Source organism: Camelus bactrianus, chromosome 3, assembly GCF_048773025.1.
Source record: "Camelus bactrianus isolate YW-2024 breed Bactrian camel chromosome 3, ASM4877302v1, whole genome shotgun sequence".
In the NCBI taxonomy this organism is placed as follows: Eukaryota; Metazoa; Chordata; class Mammalia; order Artiodactyla; family Camelidae; genus Camelus; species Camelus bactrianus.
In genome coordinates, this window is record NC_133541.1 from 51,585,896 (window position 1) to 51,607,286 (window position 21,391).

The 21,391-nt window shown below is 35.5% G+C and overlaps 1 protein-coding gene across 4 annotated transcripts in view; it reads right to left on the reverse strand.

The window, feature by feature from the left end:
• CERT1 (ceramide transporter 1) overlaps positions 1–21,391 on the reverse strand; it is a 119,800-nt gene that overhangs the window by 66,993 nt on the left and 31,416 nt on the right. For all 4 annotated transcript variants that reach the window (XM_074359970.1, XM_074359966.1, XM_074359959.1 and 1 more), the window contains one exon: positions 5,257–5,373. In XM_074359970.1, coding sequence (XP_074216071.1) covers positions 5,257–5,373 — 117 coding nt within the window. The remainder of the gene's footprint in view (positions 1–5,256; positions 5,374–21,391) is intronic.

The window sequence follows — 21,391 nt, forward strand, 5'->3', positions numbered from 1 at the left end:
AATTGGTTCTAATCCACTGATACTATGAAATTACTCACATAAAGTATACACTAAAAATAGCAGTTTTAACAGTTTTATTTGCATTCTTATGTCTTTGCCAATTAAATCAGATTTAAAACACAAAGCTAAGTTTACATGATAATTATTTTTAAGCAGACAAGTACAGAAAGAACCTCTAGTATCTGTTTAGAAAATTTTCCAATATTATAACTGATTAAAAATGGCAAATAGAGATACTATGACTTTATATGACTTTGGTATTTAAAAAGTGCTAAGAAACTTAAGCTATATTCTGCCACCTAGCTATTTTTAAAATAGTTTTCTGATAAGATGTATGTAAAATTTAAGACAAAAGAAATTAAGGTGACAAGTAAGCAGAAACTCCTCCTAAAAGCAGAGAAAAAGCACCAACATCAAGCTGACCCTGCTATACCATAGGAAAAAGAAAATTCATTACGGCAAACAGCAACACAATTTTAAAAAGATCTTTAAAGTGATTCTTGGGCATCATTTAGGTTGCTCGACCATGAGAATCTTCTTTATGAGGAAAACTTTTTTCATACCCCATTTCAAGTAAAATGTCAAAGTTCCTTTAAGAAATATTTCACATAAGTTCCTTAGACAGAAATCCCTCAACTTCTCAGGTTGAGAATAAATTTTTCTTCTGAAAGTACTCAAATGGAGCCTCACGTATGAATTAGTGGGATGAGAACAAACCCACAAACATTAAACTGCAAAAAAACTGCCTGCAGAATCCCACCACAGAAAATCAACATCTGTAAAAATTACCCAGATTCTTCCTCCCTAATTGAGTATTTGCCTATGACTCTTTATGTTTTGGATCATTTCCAAAATATGGGGAATATGGGTGGCCCATGACCACCAAAATTTCAGGATCTACTAACATTGCTCCCTTATGGAAATAAAAGAATGTCACGATTACCACAAACCGTCAGAGCCAAAAAACTTCTCAACATGTTTCTTAAATCTGCTAGTGCAAGGAAAGCCTTCCTGTTAGTTTTTTTGAGACATGGGGTGGTGGGGTAGGGGAATGTATTTCTTTCATGGTAAGAACAAACCATGTTTATTCAAAACATGCATTGCAACTGTAGAAGATTCTAGGAATAATCCTACAATTCTTTTAAATAACAGCAACAACAGATGGTTTATCATATTTCCTTTATTAACTAATTATGCAGAAAATGATCACCAAAGCCTTTGGATAAAACACAGACCCATCTTTACTAGAAAAATATTAGTTTATCCAAATAAACAATTATCTTAGCTTCACATTCATACAGCTTTTAGTTGTCAAATAATTTTCAAAAACATAATCTCATTTGACCTCAAAGACAACATGGCAGATGGGTAAGAGATTAAAAAAATCAAACAAACCCTGTCTTTAAAAGTCATTTATTTAGTTTTGTCTCAAATCCTAAGGAGAAATGAAGAATATGAATGGATTCCACATAATAAAGCCAGCACACTACTCCAAAATAAAATTACTAGTCTGGTATACATATATCCTTCTATATTTTAAATTGAAATAGAATCTTCAAATTAAAGAATGACCTCAGACATATCTTTCTTCCACAGGTGCTACACTTGTCTAATGTGATACTGAATTATGCAATTTCTAATATATTGAGAAAATTGAAATCATAGAACCATCTTTTTTAAACTTTTCTTGTATTGAGCAAGTTATTCTGGAATAAATACCAAAGAGGACAAAACAATAGAGCTAGACAAAGAATATAGATCACTTACTGTATTTCTGTCAGTAATCATTCTAACACTAACCATGCAGATTAAAGAGAAAAAAATCACAAATTTTCCCCATAAAATTTGTTTTACAATACCATAAATTATTTCAACTGGAAAATTTATGTGTCCAGTGCTTTGCTGATTCCTACAAAGAAGTTGTATCCCTGAGCCTTTAAGGTGTTGATCACCTAAAATAAACACTAGATGTATGAAGAACACATAGAAAATATGAGAACATTGTGGTTCAAGAAGCCCATGACTTAAATCAACAAACTGTATTTCACTTCACATAAACACCTATTTATAGGATGGCATAGTGCTTGCTGGCTAAAAGCTCTGGTTCTCAGATCAAACAGACCTGGGTCTGAATGCTGGCTCCCTCAATAATTAGCAGTTTGACTTGGACAAGTTACTTAAACTCTCTATGTCTCAATTTCCTAATCTGTAAAAATAGAATAGTGTAAACCTTAAAATACTGTGAGAGTACATGAGATAAAGCATATAAAGTATTTATCACCATACCAGGCATACAGTAATCCTAAGAAAGGTTAGCTATCATCATTATCACCTCCACTATGTTATTATTGTTCAAGAGGTACTGTAAATAGAACTCCTGGTGTGTGTATGTGTGAAATGGATTGGTACATAAAGGTTATTATAATTAGCATAACAGCCTTCTGGAAAGAAAAGAACAGAAACTTCCAATTTCTTCCAGCTAAAACCTATCAGGGAAGCCCTAACTAAGGTCCACAACAAGAAAAGGCAATGAGGGCCCATCTGAGGACATAAAAAAGAAAAAAAAGACAGATCCACTGTTCCAGGTCCAGCCATCCTAAGGACAGGTGGTGCCATGGAATTAACTCTGAATTGAACTGAGTGAGTAGGAATGACAGGAACACCAGTCAACTTTGAAGTACAGTATTTTGGTTTATCATGAGTCGATTATTTTGCTTGCTTATTTGTTTTTTGTAGGTTTTTTTTCTGGGGAGGGGGAATATACTGCATACTGTCATCTTTTCTGCTTTAAGTAACTTACCAAGATCACACAGCTATTATGTAATAGCACCAGGATTCAATCTCATATGCGTCAGACCCCAGTATCCAGTGCTCAAACACTAACCAATACAATATAATGCTATTTTGGCAACCCATGGGCAGAAAGGTGAGCTCATATTTATCTTGTACATATATGTAGCAGAACTCAGATAATACACTCTAACCTTCAGGAGGTGAGCTTATGGAATTATCTTCCAAACATTCTGCAAATGGCAATTGATAGAAAACACAATTAACATAAAATTGAATCCAAGAAACTGTTAACCAAAAAGTAGTATAATTTCAGGCAAGTTACTCAAGTTTAATCTAAACCTCAGTTTCCATTTCTATAAAACAATACTTCCCTCACGTCTCAGGATAGCAGAAAGCAAGCACATGAATACATAGTATGATAATTAGTACTTGGTGACCTTCAATAAACAGTAGCTCCTAACATTATCATCATCATGCCTTAAAAATTTGATTTTAATTTTGAATATCAATACAAGAATGCTTGTTTAAGTAGTAAAATTACTAAATTTAGGTTCCACATTCAATATTCTTTAGTGATTTTGAAGAATGAATTAGGAAACGTCTCCTCACTACCTCCCTGTTCCTGGTTTATGGGGAAAAAAAAGACAACTTTGTTGGTCATGTTTGGTTATAGCATTTGAATTTTCTCCCTCCTATGTTATTAACAACTCAAACAATATATTTTTAGAATTCATTCAATTTAAATTTTCACTGATACGTTGTTTAGTTGGCACATAGCACATATTTTGTTAAAATTAAGTAAGTACTAACAAGAATAACGATTTCTCTTCCCTTGTCTATGAATAAACTATATTCAGAAATCAGAAACTTATTACACAATATATCTGGAATCTTGCTGTTGAATCTATTTTGTAAGAACTTAAATTCACCAAAAATCTGTTATCCAGCTTAGTCAGAATGCTCTGAGGGAGACCCAAAGATTGTATCTATCCATTATTTCAAAGGTGCAAAGAATCAATGATATGGAAGAGATATATGCTTTATGCATGCTTCTTCATCCAAGGAGAAAAAATAAAATAAGAACTTGCAAAGATTCCTGGGTCAGTTTTTCTAAGAATGAACAAAATAAAATATGCTTAATTAATTAAAACAAAACAAATAAAACAAAAAACTAGCCCTGTACAAAGGTCATCTCAGTTAAAAATATAGACGTTAGTTCTACTTAATATCTTTAATCATTGATAAGAGGAGTGGTTCTGATTAACTACACAAAATAAGCTACTCTCCTTATCTGCACATTTAGCAACTCTCATTGAATGTAGAACTCTTCATTCAGAAAAAAAAAAGGTACAATTTTAGTGAATTTAGTTGTGACTCACTATGTCTTAAATGGGAAAATGTATCAGCCACTCTGGTAAGTAACCTTACATATATTATCTCATTATTCCTTACACACACTAAGAAGAGCCGAGTCGTCACACAAGGAAACATGTTGTATATGGCAGGGGCTGCAGTGTCTGAATCCAAGTCAGCCTGGCTCCAAAGCACTGAGATTTTGGAATTCTAGCTCATCTCTTTTATTTACTCTTTACTTTTATTTAACTATGGCTAATTTACAAATACTGTCTTAGTGTCAGGTATACAGCTTCAGATTATTTTCCATTATAGGTTATTATAAGATATAGTTCCCTATGCTATACAGTGGATCCTTATTGTTTATCTACCTTATATATGGTGGCATGTATCTATTAATCCCACATTCCTAATTTATCCCCCACCCCTGGCCCTTTTCCTTTTTGGTAACCATAAGTTTGTTTCCTATGTCTGTGAGTCTGTTTCTTTTTTGTAAATAAGTTGACTTGTATTATTTTTTTAGATTCTGCACTTAACTGATATCATATAATATTTGTCTTCCTCTGCCTGACTTACTTTAGTATTATAATCTCAAGGTCCGTCCATGTTGCTGCAAATGTCAGTATTTTGTTCTTTTTCATGGCTGAGTAATACTCCAGTGCGTGCGCGCTCACGCGCGCGCGTACACGTACGTGAACATACCACATCTTCTTTAACCATTCATCTGATGATGGACATTTAGGTTGCTTCCATGTCTTGGCTATTGGCTCATCTCTCTTAAATAACAGAAAATTATTTCCCATTTTCCCATTTTTAGACTGTTTTCTGAAGTAATAATATCAAGGTAACTAAGATTCACAAAATGTTTTCAAGCAATATAACTCTAAAGCTTAAACAGGAAGAAAAAGAAAAGACAGCTAGATTTCTTGAGGCTGGGAAAAATTCATAATCAAGAAATAAAAGCTAATGCATAAACAATATCAAAAAGAATGTGCTTTAATCTTTACCACCCAAATCATGTTCAACTTTTCAGTAACACACATTATTTTAAAGGAGTTACCATCAGTCTTTCACCTAGTCCTCTATGAATAGGTAACATTGGAGACCTACCTTGTGCTGTTCAATGGCATCTATCCACTGCTGTCTATGATCTGGATCTTGAGCACGAAGATACCAAACGCTATCATTTACACTAATATCAAATCGACATTCATCAAAATCATGAGGCTGTGGAGAAAGAAGTAGAAAAAGAAAAGCAAAACTAATTATATTCTTAGAAGTATCATATCCTGCAGCAAAAACATGAACATACCCACTCTGGCTGGTGGGAGACTCTTACTATTCTTTTATTTTTCTAGTCAAACAACTTTTTTGAAGAAATTTCAGATGAAGACCACAACAAGGGCACAGTTATCAAAAACTAGGTTTCATTCACTATTCCCACAAGTGAGTAGACACAGAAACTACAAACATACTTCAAAAAACCCAGACCTAATATTGTTTATTAAATGCTGTGACTAAGTTTAACTACTGGGAATACCACCAAAAGCACAATTTTAAAAAGGGCCAAAATAAGTTTTAGGAAATACATTTACTACTTTTTTTCTGTCTCTACTATTCAAAAGTAAATCCTCATCATCCATAGTTTTATTTCATAAATTTGATAAACAAGATATTTTTATGTTCTACCACAAAATAACATTAATATTTCCTCTCAAGCATCTCAAATTAACTTCTAGGCTTTTACATGTCTTGGATCATAACAGCAGGAAGGCTTCCAATGGAAAGAGCAATAAAATGAACATTTTATCAGACCTATGTTAGACAACTAGAAACTCCTTGCATCAAAATGTAAACAATTAGTGAAAATGTCAACTATTTGGTTCAGTGTTTTACATTCTTCATAAAAATATGTAAAATAAGTATTTTCTATGCTTGTTTTTCCCCCAATAAATGAATTCAAACATGACAAGATCACATCACAAATACTACCTCTTCTCCCACCGGATAAAGTACGGTCAGTCAATTTCCTCTCCTGCAAACAATCTCAGCCTTAAAGGAGAGAGAATCCTCTCTGGTCAATGTAATAATAAACTTACTTGCTGAACACAATCTACATACTGCACTTTCAGCGTTTATTGTTTATTCTCGTTCCCGCTTAACAGCAGTAATCTTCTATCTCCTTATCAGTTTATTTAACAGAAACAATACAACTCCACAAGGTTCTTCAGACTATGAGACAATTTCTCTTTCAAGATTAAGACAACAAATCATGATTGTGACTGGCAAAAGGATACAAGTTAAACATTTTCTGAACCACTATGTGCTGGGCATCAGAGTAAGCACTATGGCGGGAGGTAGAGTGTGCTACAGAGAAAAGGGAAAAAACAAGAGAATGCACACCCTGCCTGAGTAATTATGACTACAGGCATAAAAGACAACAATTTAACACTCATAAATACAATGACTATAAATTTAACCGAAAGCTAAGTATTCAGAAATCTTAAGAATGGAGTCTAGTTACTGAGAAAAGCTTCTTGGAGGAAGGAAAGCATATATACTATCTGAAGAACTTAAGTAAAGGATTTAACTGATAGCCCAGAGGTTTTTAAACTTTTACTTCATAATCATTATTGTATTTCTGGTCACTATTCTTGAAAATCTTTTACATTTTATATTGTGTTCAATATTCTCATTAAAGCTTTAGAAAAATAAAAGGAAGTAATACATATATAGTCGTCCCTTGGTTTTTGCAGGGGACTGTTGTGAGGATGCCCCAGGGATTCCAAACCTCAGATGCCTAAGTCCTTCACGGAAAATGGTTCAGCATAGTCAGCCCTCCTTACCTGCGGATGCTGAGCCAGCAGACACAGAGGGCCAACTGTAGCTCAAAAATGACTGATTTCTCCAGCAAACACTTTTCCCAGTTTTGTATCTTCAGAATTTCCTCATAATCTTTCAAAGAGTACAATGTTACATTTAAAATATTCCTGAAAACAGGAACCTGCTATTAAGTGTTCTCTGAGCATGAGTGACTTAATAAAACCTGAAATCAATATAAGGAAGCTTTGCCAAACTACTAAATCTATAAAGTGTATCAATTATGATTTCTTCTCCCAATGTTTCAATGTTTGATTATGTGGAGAACTTTAAGCTTTTACTAGATAAAAGTTATACATAGGAATGGAATAAAATATAGTCTACAAAGCCAGAAGAATGAAAGGATCTGAAATCTTCATTTGCATGTCACACATTTATATGAAATACAGTATCTTAATACCTGCTCACAGAGATGGAACTGACACAAAGTGCACACAATGTAGCCATTTCTACTATTAATAATCTGAGGGATAGGTGGCATAAAAGAAAGATGTACCAATTGTGAGGGGATAGAGTCTGTGAACAGCACAGAAGCCCCGAATCCCTAAAAAGTGACATAGTGCGGGAAGCTAAAGACAAAGGAGATAACAAATTTGTTAAGAAGCGTGTTTAGGAGAATAAAGTGAAGTCAAGACAACAAAGCTCATATCATATCTCAACACACACACACACACACACACCCCACCCTCCTTAAACGCATAATGCAATAGTCTCTCTTTATCCAAGAGGGATACATTCCAAGACCCCCAGAGGGTGACTGAAACCCACGGAGAGTACAAAACCCTACATACACAGCTGACCCATGAACAACACTGGGATTAGGGGCGTGGATCCTCTGCACAGTAGAAAGCCTGAGTAGCTTATAGTCAGCTCTCTGCATCTAGGACTCCCCATCCGTGGATTCAATGACTCTCAGATTGGGTAGTACTGTAGGTAGTATTTACTACTGAAAAAATTCTGAGTATAAGTGGACCTGTGCTGTTCAAACCCATGGTATTCAAGGGTCAACTGTACTATGTATTTTGCTATATAGGTATTAATGAGCAGGTAGTGTATACAGCATTGATGTGCTAGACAAAGGAATGAGTCACGACCCACTAGGGACAGAGCAGCCCATGCAAGAGTTCATTATTCTTCTCAACACAACACATAATTTTAAACTTATGAATTGTTTATTTCTGGAATTTTCCATTTAATACTTTTAGACCTTGAAGGTAACTACTGCAGACATTGAAACTACAGATAAGGGGGCAACTACTGTAGATCAACTGCTTCATTCAAATATAACTCTATCTGTCTTTATTCAGAATTTCATTTGGATAGTTTGTTCATTATGCATTACGCTAAAAAAAACTGCACTAAAATACTACTTATCTTGATTATTGAGTTTTTTGATGCTCTCTTAAATTTTACAACTGAGGTTAGTCCCTCATTGGTCTCATCCTAGTCCTAGCCCCGACAGATGATTATTAGAAGGAAACAAACCTGGGATAAAGGCCAAAATTAGATGAAAAACTGCAAGGGTGGTAGATCTAAGAGACAATACGACCTATCTGCAAGAAAAAAAAAAGACTAAAAAATTTAGAGAGATGAGGCAACAAGAAATGAAAAGTAAGCTAACAGAAAATAAAAAAGTAAGCTAACAGACTTAAGAAAAAAGAAATGAGTTGAAATCACATCAGAAGCTGCAATAAAAGACAAGGTTAAAAGGGGCATGATGAACAGAGACAAATACAAAGTGAAAGAAATATAATAATGGTGGACAAAGGAGGTCAGCAAATGCTTTAACTGGTATCTTGAAAAAAAGAAATGTAACAAAAATTCAAAGATACTACCTTTTCTTTAAATAAATTTTCAAGTTACAAATCAGAAAGACATACAATGCTCAGGAAAAATGGTCACAGAAAGATCAATCCCAAGACTTATTCTGTGAAATTAATTAAAGAGTAAAAAAATGCAATAAAACAATGTTTCTCAAGCTTTTTGCATTATCAGCCCCCAACCTGTGAAAAGATAAATTCTCCTTACTGAGAGAAATTTAATAATAAGCATTAAGATTTAAGATTTTGTCCAGTACATTCTTCCTGGAGGGCCACATAAGATATTATAATATCTAAGTTACTTCACTTTCCCAAGAACCAAGCATCGTCCCTATTGAGAATGAGAATGCACACTATAGAAGAAAGCCAACTACAGAAAGGAAAATGTAGGTGGGCCTCACTCTTTATCATGTCAACATTCATTGTTAAGGACAACAAATATATCGAAAGGTGAAATGGCATTTATATCCATTTCTTGGTCTTAGTTCTTAGGGCTGCTCTAACAAAAATACCACAGGCTGGGTGGCTTAAACAACAGAATTTCTCACAGTTTTGCAGGCTGCAAGTTAAAGATCAGAATGTCAGCACGGGAGGGTGCTCAGTGAGGGCCCTCTTCTTGGTTTGCAGATGGCTGCCTTCTACCTGTGTCCTCACAGGGAGGAGAGCTCTTTCCTCTCTTCATAAGGGCACCAATTTCACCATGGGGGACTATACTCTCATGACCTCATCTAAACCCATTACCCCTCAAAGGCCTCACTTCCAAATTACCATCACAAAGAGAATTATTTTAACCAAAGTCCACAGCATCCACTACCTATCAAAATAACCTTACAGGAACAAAAGAGGCATAAATCCACAAAGAAAAAGAAGAAAAAAGTTGCCAACAAAGTTTAAAGTTGGAATGTGATAACTGACTTATTAGCAGGCCTGAGAATGTTGAAAAATAAACATCTACAAGGGAAGAAAAGACAAAAGAAGCCAATTTGTACTGATGGCATTAAGTAGCCCTAAAGGTAAAGGCATGGGTAGAACTGAAGACAGAACTGATCAAGAGTCATTAAAAGGTGCAACTAGACCCCTGGAATCCCACTTGCCCATCCCAGTATGCAGTAACATTAGAGGCCCCACCTCTCAGAGACATGCTATCAGACATGTATAGGAAGAAAGGACATTCCTATTCTGCAAGGGAGGGAGAAGGGGGAAGGGGAAAAAAGCAGAAAAGGAAAAGTGTTCATATTAAAGGTTTCTTTCCCTTACTTGGCTCCCAGAAGGCTTGCACCCATACTTGCTCCTTCTATCTCTTTCTGCCAATAAGGAAGATTCTTCTATAGAAAAACTAAGTAATCCAAGAGAAAAGGCATATAGTAATAATATTTAGGGGTTTCACACCCAGCCACTTAATCAGTATGAAAGTTCTAAACCATGAAGATAAAGAAAAAATTACCTTTCAGAACTGGAAGACACGCTTCACCAAAATGAGGGAGTAACCAAGAGAAGTAAGAGGCAATTGAGATCCAGGAAAAGAAGCAGCAAAGGGACTTCCCAGGAAGACAATAAGGAAAACGCCGGCAGCAGAGTTACGCAGCAGACAGAAAAGGCTAGATTAGAACAGTATATGACAAGATGCTTTAGAAAGGATTTCTCTAGTGGGGTAAGAATAGAATGAAAAGATTATCTAAAAAGTTAAACTCAGTAGACAGGGTTGTAGGAAGACTTAGCTAGAAACTCAAAAGAAAGTCAGCCAAATTTTTGATAAATTTTATTGACATGTAATTAATGTACAATAAACTTTATCTATTTTAAGCGTACAATTCAGTGTTTTTTTTTTACTTGTATATGAGTCATTAAGTCACTGCCACAGTCAAGATGGAAATGTATTGATTTCCATAACCCCATGCTTGTCTGCATGAACATCTCTTCCTCCATCACCAGCTTCCAGAAACCAAGGACCTGCTTTCACTATATTAGTTTTCATTTTTTATAAATTTATATAAATGGAATCAGATAGTATATACTGTTTTTATTCAGTATAACAATTTTGAGATTTATCCATGTTGCTGTGTCTTATCAATTAATTCATTCCTTTTATTGCTGAGTAGAGTTTAATTATGCTGGATATAACATTTTACTCATCCACCTGCTGATAGACAATTGTTTACTGGTTTTGGCTATTCTGAACACTTTTTTTTTTGTGACAATTCATGTTTTTGTATGGGCATAAATTTTAACTTTTGCTGACCTAGGAACAGGCTGGCTGACTCATAAAGTAGGTATACATTTAAGTCTAAGGAAATGGGAAAAGTAGATGCAATGTTTTACAGTCTCACCAGCAGTCTATCAAAGTCTAGTTACTCCACATCTTTGCTTGGTTTACTTACGGACTCTATTTCATTCCATGATCTAAATGTCTATCTTACTCCAATAACACTGCTTTAATTATTGTTGCTTAATAGGAAGTCTTGAAATCATAAAGTGTTTAGTCTTCAAACTATTCTCTCCTTTCTAAAAATAGTTTCGGCTGGTCTAGATAGTTTGCATTACATAATATGTATTTCTAGAAAAATTTTAGTACCAACTGCATTAATATCTTAGATTTTCTATAGATTAATATTGGAAGAAGTGATATCTTTACAGTGCTGAGCCTTCCAATCCATGGACATAATATCTATCCAATTATTAGTTCGTAGTTTACAGTGTACTTATTTGTAATACAAGTATAATTGTATACAATGTTAGAATGATTCCTAAAGTATTTTTGTTATTGTACATGTAATTGTTTTAAAAATTCAGTTTGCGTATAGCACACGATAATACATTTCATAACTGTATATTAACTTTATACTCTACAATCTTGCAAAATTCACTTAGTAGTTCTAAAAGCTGTTCTAATAAATCTGAAGGAATCTATAGAATAATGATGTAAACTGCAAACAGTTTTACTTCTACCTTTCTGATCTTTATATCTTTTTAAAATTGCCTTATTGAAACGATTAAATGTCCAACACAATGTTAGACTGAAGCAGTAAGGGCAGACTCCCTTACCCTGTCCCTAACCTCAGCAGGAAGGCATAAAATATTTCCCCATTAAGCATGATGTCAGCTGTGGGTTTTTGTGGATGCTCTTCATTAGGTTAATGTCTATTTCTAGTTCCCTAAGAATTTTTATTTTCAGTGTAAAGAAGTATTGAATTTTGTCAAGCATTTCTTTTTCTGGTGTGTCTGTCTGCCTCTATTGAAATTTTTTATGGATTTTTGTTTTTAGTTTGTTAATATGGTGAATTAAAATGAATGATTTAATAACATTAAATTGACCTTGCATTCCTGAGATAAACTCTATCCTTGGTCCTTTTTATATACTATTGGCTTGATTTGCTAATATCTTATAAAGGAATACAGTATTTATGTCCACTAGAGATAGAGCTGTAATTTTATATTCCTGTGGTATCTGACAGGCTGAAGTGTCACAGTTATGCTACCCACATTAACATGTGTTGTGAAGAGTTTGTATCAGATTGGGATTATTTCTTTGAATGTATGAAAAAAATAAACTGGTGAAATTATGTGAGTGAGCTTTCTTGGCTGGAGGGGAAATTAAAAAATTCAGTTTTTTAGACATTGGTTTGTTCACATTTTTTGTATCTTAAAGGCATTAAGAGGGGGAAAAAAATAGACTCCTATATTTACCCATATATTTACTTTTTCTGATGCCCTCTATTAGTTCCTAAAGATCTGAGTTTGCCTCTGGCGTTATTTCCTTTCATTATGAAAAATGTCCTTTGTCATTTCTTGTAATGTAGGTCTGCCCACAACTTCTCTTAGTTTTCCTTTATCTGAAAACATCTTTATTTCACTTCATTTTTAAAGGATATTTGCATTGAATACAGAATTCTGAACTGAAAGATTTTTTTCATTCACCACATTATGTCTTCTAACCTCTACAGTTTCTAATGAGAAGTGTATGGTAATTTGAATTACTCTCTCCCAATATGTTATTTCTCTCTGGCTACTTGTAAAATCTTTTATCTGTGGTTTTAAGCAGGTTGACTATGATTAATTACTATGACTATTTTGTTTGATGTTTGTTAAGTTTCTTGAATCTATAAATTTATATTTTCACCAAATTTGGTAAGTTTTTACTATTTCTTCAAATTTTTTTTTAATCTTTTCTCCCTCCTCGAGACTCATAAAACCCATTTAACTTTAAATTGCCCTAGAGATCCCTAAGGTTCTGTTCACTCAAAAACAAACACAAAAACCTAAAAACCTCTGTTAGTAAGAATGACTTCTTTTGAACTAAATTCAGAACCCTCATTTTCTGTCATCTTTATCTCCTATAAATCCTATGCAGTAAATGATTTTTATTTCAGATGTCATTCTTTTTAGTTCTAAAAGTCCCATTGGTTCTTCTATATATTTTCTTTGTGTCTGCTGAAACTGCCTACCTTTGAATTCATTATAAACGTATTTTCTTTTACATCAAATAATAATAAAAGTTACTTTAAAATCTTTGTCAGATAACTCCCACATCTATAACTTTTGCATTTGTTCATGTCTTTCCCGTTGAGAATGTGTTGCAATTTCCTGGCATTTTTGTATGTTGAGTAATTTGGGGTTGATTCTGGACATTGTGAATGTTAGGTTGTGAACTCTGGATTCTGTTATATTGCTCTGGAAAATATTATTTCTGTTTTAGCAGGCATTTTTTGACTTAGACTCAAATTGCCAATTCCATCATATGTTTAATGGGCAGCAACTACAATCTCAGTTCAGAAAGCTTTCGGTCTAGGCTACACAAATGCAGTTGAGGAATCAGGTACAAATCTGGGCAGAGCATTATACTCAGAATTTGGGGCTCCTCTTCTCTGGCTCTTTTTTTCCAGATTATTTCATTAACTGGGCCCCTTCAAGTTCCTATAGCTGAAAAGATGGTAGGTTTCTTTAAAGGAGTTTCAGCTCCCCAAGTCTCTGCCATTATGGCAGTGACTCAGCTGACACTTAAGATAGCTTTCCCTCTGCCTTGCACATGCATGGTTCAGGAGTGAGCCAGAGACCTGGGCAGGGTTTATACACACTATTGTAAGTTCCCCTTCTCTGGCTTCTCTGTTGTGGGATTCCTTTACTCTCCAGCAGTCCTGGTTGTGAGGTACCTTCCCAGGTTCTGCTGGTAAAAGGCACTGGCTAGCTTTTCTGTTGAAGTTTTAGCCACTCAGTGCCACCACTATAATGAAGATTTGACCTTTATTCTACTCATTGCCAAATATCCTGCCCAACAATGATGAAAGTCAAAGACTTTAAATTATTTGAGCAGAGCAACTCTTTGTGACAAATAAATAGTCAATGCTCTAATTTATAAGCAACAAAAACTGATTCTTGCTCACTTAAGAAAGAAAGGGTCACAGATCAAGATAGCAAAACAGAAGGATGTGGAGCTCACCTCCTTGCACAAATACATCAAAAATACATCTATATGTGGAACAACTCTCAAAGAACGCCTACTGAACTCTGGCAGAAGGTCTCATACAATGAAAACTAAATGAAAGACCACCATGTAACTGGGTAAAGTGAAGGAAAGGGGAGGGGAGGGGAAGGAAGAACTGGGATGGGACCTGTGCCTGTGGGAGGGAGCTGTGAAAGAGAAAAGTTTCTCTCATCCTAGGAAGCCCCTTCACCAGTGGGGAGACAGGCCAGGACAGATAAGGAGCTTCAGAGGCTTAAAGGAGAGCACAACAGCTGTTTCACGCAGGCAGAACAAAGAAAGACCAGCACAGATGATCCACGCCACCTCGTTGCACTCTCGACCCTGAGACACGCGTCTGCGGGTGGGTGCAGGGACTGGGTGCTGAAACTCGGATTTCAGAGGAGAGACCTGGGAGAGGACTGAGGTTAGTTGCACAGAGACAGCCTGAAGGGATGGAGCTACCAGCCGCAACTGGGATTGTATACAACAGAGCCCAGGCCCACCAAAAAAGCCCCATTGTTAACACAGGAGAAGGGTGTGGCAGCACTCCACCACAGCAGCCTCCTTCTCTGAGGGCTCACAGCTGGCATGGCTTTGCCTCTCTAAGCTCTGGGAGGGCTGTACCCAAGCACAGGCAGAGCTAAAATCTGAGCCCATTCCTAGAGACCACATGACTTCAGAAGCAGAGCTGAAATGTGAACTGTGTTCCAGGTTACTTGGGCAGATTTACACCACTGCTGGTGCTTTGTAAGATCAGCACCTATGTGACATCTGAGCAGACTACTGGTGCATGGTTGGGGCAGGTCAGGCATTAGCAGCTGTGGGTTTGTGGGCATGCACGGAAGCCGGGATGGGGTTGGGGCTGACTCTGCAGCTCCCACAGTGGGTCCAGGCGCATAACTACATGAGACTATGGTGAGTCCTGGTGCCTGACTTCAGCAGATCTACCCTGGGAACTTGGTGAGCACAGCACTGAGAGATACAGATATCCTGGAAGATTGCCAGCATCCCCACAGCTGAGGCAGGACAAAGGGCAGTGCCAACATGTACCTTGTGAGCCCGTACAACAGATGACAGGTGACACCACAGAGTGCACTTCCCAGTGGACAGGTCTTTTAAAGGAATACTCCCTGCCTCCTCTCCCAGCAGAAGTGTTCTAGCCCTGCCGACCTCACACCACAGCTCAGAAATGGATCTGGGGGCTTCTACTCAAATAACTAGGGAGCATAACCGGCCCAGACAGAGATGTGATAAGCACAGAGAAAACAGGAGGCCTCATTCAATATCCAGTGCAAGCTCTGGGCACCACAAGAATCACATCCCCTGTCAAGAGAATAAAAGCCAGCATACACAAAGACATGGCAGACATCCACATTAAAAACAGCTCTTACAACAAAGACGTTAGACTCACACAGACTACATAGAGATGCTTCCACCTAAAAACAGCCCTTCAAGACCACAGTAGATAACTGTTGCTCCTAAACGCATAGAGTCAGAGAAATATAAGTAAAATAAAGAAACACAGGAGCCACTCCCAATTAAAAGAACAATAGAAATCCCTGAAAGAAACAATGAAACAGACCTCTTTGGTCTACTAGATTTGAAGTTCCAAAAGGAGATAATAAAAGTACTGAAGGAATTAAGACAGCCTATCAATAGAAATTCAGATCACTGTAACAAAGAACTAGAAACTATGAAGAGGAGCCAATTAAAATTTGAAAACTAATTTGCCAAAGATGAAAGCTGAGTTAAAGGCAATAAATAGCAAACTAAATAATGCAGAATAATGAATAAGTGATCTGGAAGCCAGAATAATGGAAATCACCCAATCAGAACAGCAGGCATAAATAAAAACGGGGGGGGAAAAAAAGCAATATAAGAGATCTATGGGATAATATAAAGCATGCCAATCTATGCATACATAGGGACCCAAGAAGGAGAAGAAAGGAAAAGGGGGACCAAAAATGTATTTGAAGAAATTATAGCTGAAAACTTTCCAAACCTAAAGAATGGAACAGCTATTCAGGTACAGGAAGCACAGAGGGTCCCAAACAAGATGATGCCAAACAGACTTACAGTAAGACATATTATAATTAAAATGGCACAGGGTAAAGATAAAAAGAGGATTCTAAAGGCAGCAAGAGAAAAACACAGAGTTAATTACAAGGGACCCTCCATAAGGCTATCAGCTGATTTCTCTACATAAATGTTGAAGGCCAGAAAGGAGTAGAAAGATATTTTCAAAGTCCTGAAAGGGGAAAACCTACATCCTAAGATACTCTACCCAGAAAAATTATCATTTAGAATAGGAGAGATAAAGAATTTTTCAGACAAGCAAAAATTAAAAGAATACAGCAATACTAAACCTATCCTAAAAGAAATATTGAAAGGTCTTCTTTAAACAGAAAAGAAGCAAGAGTCTACAGAAAAGAAAAAATCACAACTGGAAATGTGATGATAACCACAATGAACAGCAAAAGAATAAAAATGAAAATGTAAAAGAGGACATTAAAATCATAAAATGTGGGGGAGGAGAGTAAGAAAATGTAGATTTTTGTGGGTTTTTTTAGAATGTGTTTGAGCCTATATGATTACCAGTCTAAAGCAAGCAGATATCCTAATGGGTTAACGTATTTAAAAAACAGGGTAACCAGAAATCAAAAACATACATCAGATTCAGAAAAACACAAAAAGAGAACTCAAGCATAATACAAAAGAAAATCATCAAAACACAAAAGAAAAAACAAAAAGAAAGGAACAAAGAAGAAAATACAAAATCAACTGGAAAACAAGGTTTAAAATGGCAATAAATACATATCAACAAATACTTTAAATGTCAATGGGCTAAATGCTCCAATCAAAAAACAGAGTCACAGACTGGATAATAAAACAAGAGCCTACAATATGCTGCCTACAAGAGAGAGACCCACTTTAGGCCAAAGGATTGAAAGTGAGGGGATGGAAAGATACTTCATGCAAATGGAAATGACAACAAAGCAGGGACAGCAATACTCATATTAGACAAAATGGACTTTAAAATAAAGGTCATAAAGGAAAATAAAGGACACTACATAATTATAAAAGGATCAATGCAAGAAGATGATATTGCACTCATTAACATATATGTACCCAATATAGGAGCATCTAAATATATAAAACAAATACTAACAGACATAAAGGGAGACACTGATGGAAATACAACAATAGTTGGAGACTTTAACATCCCACTAACACCAATGGACAGTTCTTCCAGACAGAAAATCAAGACAACAAAGATCCTAAATGACACAATAAAAGTTAGTTGTAATTGATATTTTTAGGATATTACATCCCAAAAAACCTAGAATATATATTCTTTTCAAGTGAATGAACATGAAACATTCTCAAAGACAGACTGCATACTAGGACACAAAAAGAACCTTAACAAATATAAAAATATAGAAATTATTTCACACATCTTTTCTGACCACAACAGCATGAAACTAGAACTCAACCACAGAAAGACAAATGAGAAAAAAAGTAACTGTATGGAGACTAAACAATACGCTACTAAAAAGCCAATGGGTCAATGATGAAATCAAACAGGAAATTAAGAAATACCTTGAGACAAATGACAATGAAAACACAACTACACAAAATCTATGGGATACAGCAAAAGCAGTCCTAAGAGGGAAGTTCAAAGCAATACAGGCCTTCCTCAAAAAACAAGAAAAATCTCAAATAAACAACCTAACCTACCACCTAAAAGAATTAGAAAAAGAAGAACAAACAAAACCTAAAGTCAGCAGGTAAAAAAAATACTAATAAAGATCAGAGGGAAATAAATAAAATAGAGATTAAAAGAAAAAAATCAATAAAACCAAGAGCTGGTTTTCTGAAAGGGTGAACAAAATTGACAAATCTCTGGCCTCACCAAAAAGAGGACATAAATAAACAAAATAAGAAAGAAAGAGAAATAACAACTGATACCACAGATAACAGGAAAAAAAAAACCACTAACAGAATACCATCAACAATTAACATGCCAACAAACTGGACAACCCAGAATGGACAAGCTTTTAGAAACATACAGTCCACTAAAACTGAATCAAGAAGAAAAAATTTGAACAGACCAATCACTAGAAGTGAAACAGAATCTGTAATTTAAAAAAACAAGACAAAAAAACAAAACTCCCTGCAACAAAAGTCCAGGATGAGATGGCTTCACTGGGGAATTCTAACAAACATACAAAGTAGAACTCATACCAATCTTTGTCAAACTCTTCCAAAAGACTGAAGAGGAGGGAACTCTGAAACTCATTCTATGAAGCCACCCACAATCACCCTGATACCAAAATCAGACAGACACTACCGAGAAATAAAATTACAGGGCAGTATCTTTGATGAATATAGATGCAAAAATTCTCAACAAAATACTAGCAAACCAAGCCAAACTACACATAAAGAAGATCATACACCACAATCAAGTTGGATGGATCCCAAGGTTACAAGGATGTTTCAATGAACACAAATCAATCAATGTGATACACCACATCAACAAAATAAAGGACAAAAAACACATGATCATCTCAATAGACGCAGAAAAAGTATTCAATAAAATTCAACATTCATCCATGATAAAAACTTACCAAACTGAGTATACCGGGAACATATCTCAACATAATAAAATGTATTTATGACAAACCCACAGCCAACATAATGCTCAATGATCAAAAGTTGAAAACCTTGTAGCCTGCTAAAATCTGGAACAAGACAAGGACACCCTCTCTCACCACTTCTGTTCAACATAGTACTGAAAGTCCTAGCCATGGCAATCAGACAAGGAAGAGAAATAAAAGGGATTCAAACTGGAAGGGAAGAGGTAAAACTTTCACTACCTGCAGAGGACATGATACTATTATAGAAAACCCTAAAGACTCCACACAGTAACTACTAGAACTGATAAACTACTTCAGCAAGGTAGCAGGATACAAGATTAACATACAGAAATCTGTTGTATTAACAATAAAGTATCAGGAAAGAACAGTAAAAAAAAAAAAAATCCCATTTAAAATCTCATTAAAAAATACTAAGGAATAAACCTGATGGAGGAGGTGAAAGATTTATATGCTGAGAACTATAAGACACTGATAAAGGAAATTGAAGATGATTTAAGGAAATGGAAAGATAGTCCATGCTCTTGGATTTGAAGAATCAATATTAAAATGGCCATACTAACCAAAGCAATTTACAGATTTAATGTGATCACTATCAAATTACCCATGACATTTTCCACAAAACTAAAACAAACAATCCCAAAATTTATATGGAATCATGAAAGACCCAGAATTGCCAAAGCAATACTGAAGAAAAAGAACAAAGCTGGAGAAATAACCCTCCCAGACTTCAGGTAATACTACAGATCTACAGTAATCAAAACAGCATGTTATTGGCACAAAAACAGACATATGTACCAATGGAACAGATTAAAGAGCCCAGAAATAAACCCACAAGCCTACAGTCAATCTTTGACAAACGAGGCACTAATATACAATGGAGAAAAGACAGTCTATTCAGCAAGTGGTGTTGAGAAAGCTGGACAGCTGCATGTCAAATCAATGAAGTTGGAACACTCCCTCACACCATACACACACAAAAAAACTCAAATGGCTTAAAGATTTAAACATAAGATAGGACACCACAAATCCCAGGCAAACATAGGCAAAACATTCTGACATAAATCACAGCAATGTTTTCCTAGCTTAATCTTTCAAAGCAACAGAAATAAAAGCAAAAATAAACAAATGGGACCTAATTAAACTTAAAATCTTTTGCACAGCAAGGGAAAACATAAGCAAAACAAAACAACAACCTACAAAAAAGGAGAAAATATTTGCAAAGGATGTGACTAACAAGGCCTTATTTCAGAATATACAAACAACTCACATAACTCAGTAACAAAAAAACCAACACCTAATCAAAAAATGGGCAGAAGATCTAAAGACATTTCTCTAAAGACATATAGATGGCAAAGAGGCACATGAAAAGAAACTCAGCATCACTAATTATCAAATAAATGCAAATCAAAACTACAATGAGTTATCACGTCACACTGATCAGAATGGCCATCATTAGAAAACCTACAAACAATAAATGCTGGAGAAGGTGGGGAAAAAAGGGAACTCTTCTACACTGTTGGCAGGAATGTAATTTGGTGCAAACAATAGAAAACAATATGGAGGTTCATTAAAAAACTAAAATAGAGTTACCATATGATCCAGCAATCCCACTCCTGGGTATTTATCTGGAGAAAACTTTAACTCGAAAAGATACATGCACCCCAATGTTCACAGCAGCACTATTTACAATAGCCAAGACATGGAAGCAACTTAAATGTCTTGTCGACAACAGATAGAGAAGTGATGTATATACATACAATGGAATACTATTCAGCCATAAAAAGAATGAAGTAATGTCATTTGTGACAACATGGATGGACCTAGAGATTATCATACTAAGTGAAGTAAGTCAGATAAAGAAAGAAAAATACTATATGATATCACTTACATGTGGAATCTAAAAAAATGATAGAAATGAACTTATTTACAAAACAGAAACAGACTCATATAGAAGACAAACTTATAATTACCAAAGGGGAGAGGGGAGGCATAAATTAGGAGTCTGGGATTAGCAGATACAAACTACTATATGTAAAATAGATAAACAACAAGATCCTACTGTACAGCACAGGGAACTATATTCAGTACCTTGTAATAACCTATCATGAAAAAGAACATGAAAATGTATATATAACTGAATCACTATGCTGTACACTAGAAACTAACACAACATTGTAATTCAACTATGCTTCAGTAACCAAAAAAAAAAAAAAAGAAGAAAAGGAATTTATTTAGAAGGTATCAAGCAACTCATATTGATAAGATATATGAACAAATGAGGAACCAGGGGAGAGTAGGCAAGAGTCCCAGCTGAGACTGCACCTTGGGTGCCAGTTATATAGACAGCGCTATTTCCTCTTTAGGACCTTGTGAGCCACTACTGGCACTGCTGCCACCAAAGACTGGAAGCTGGAAATGCCAGCATTATT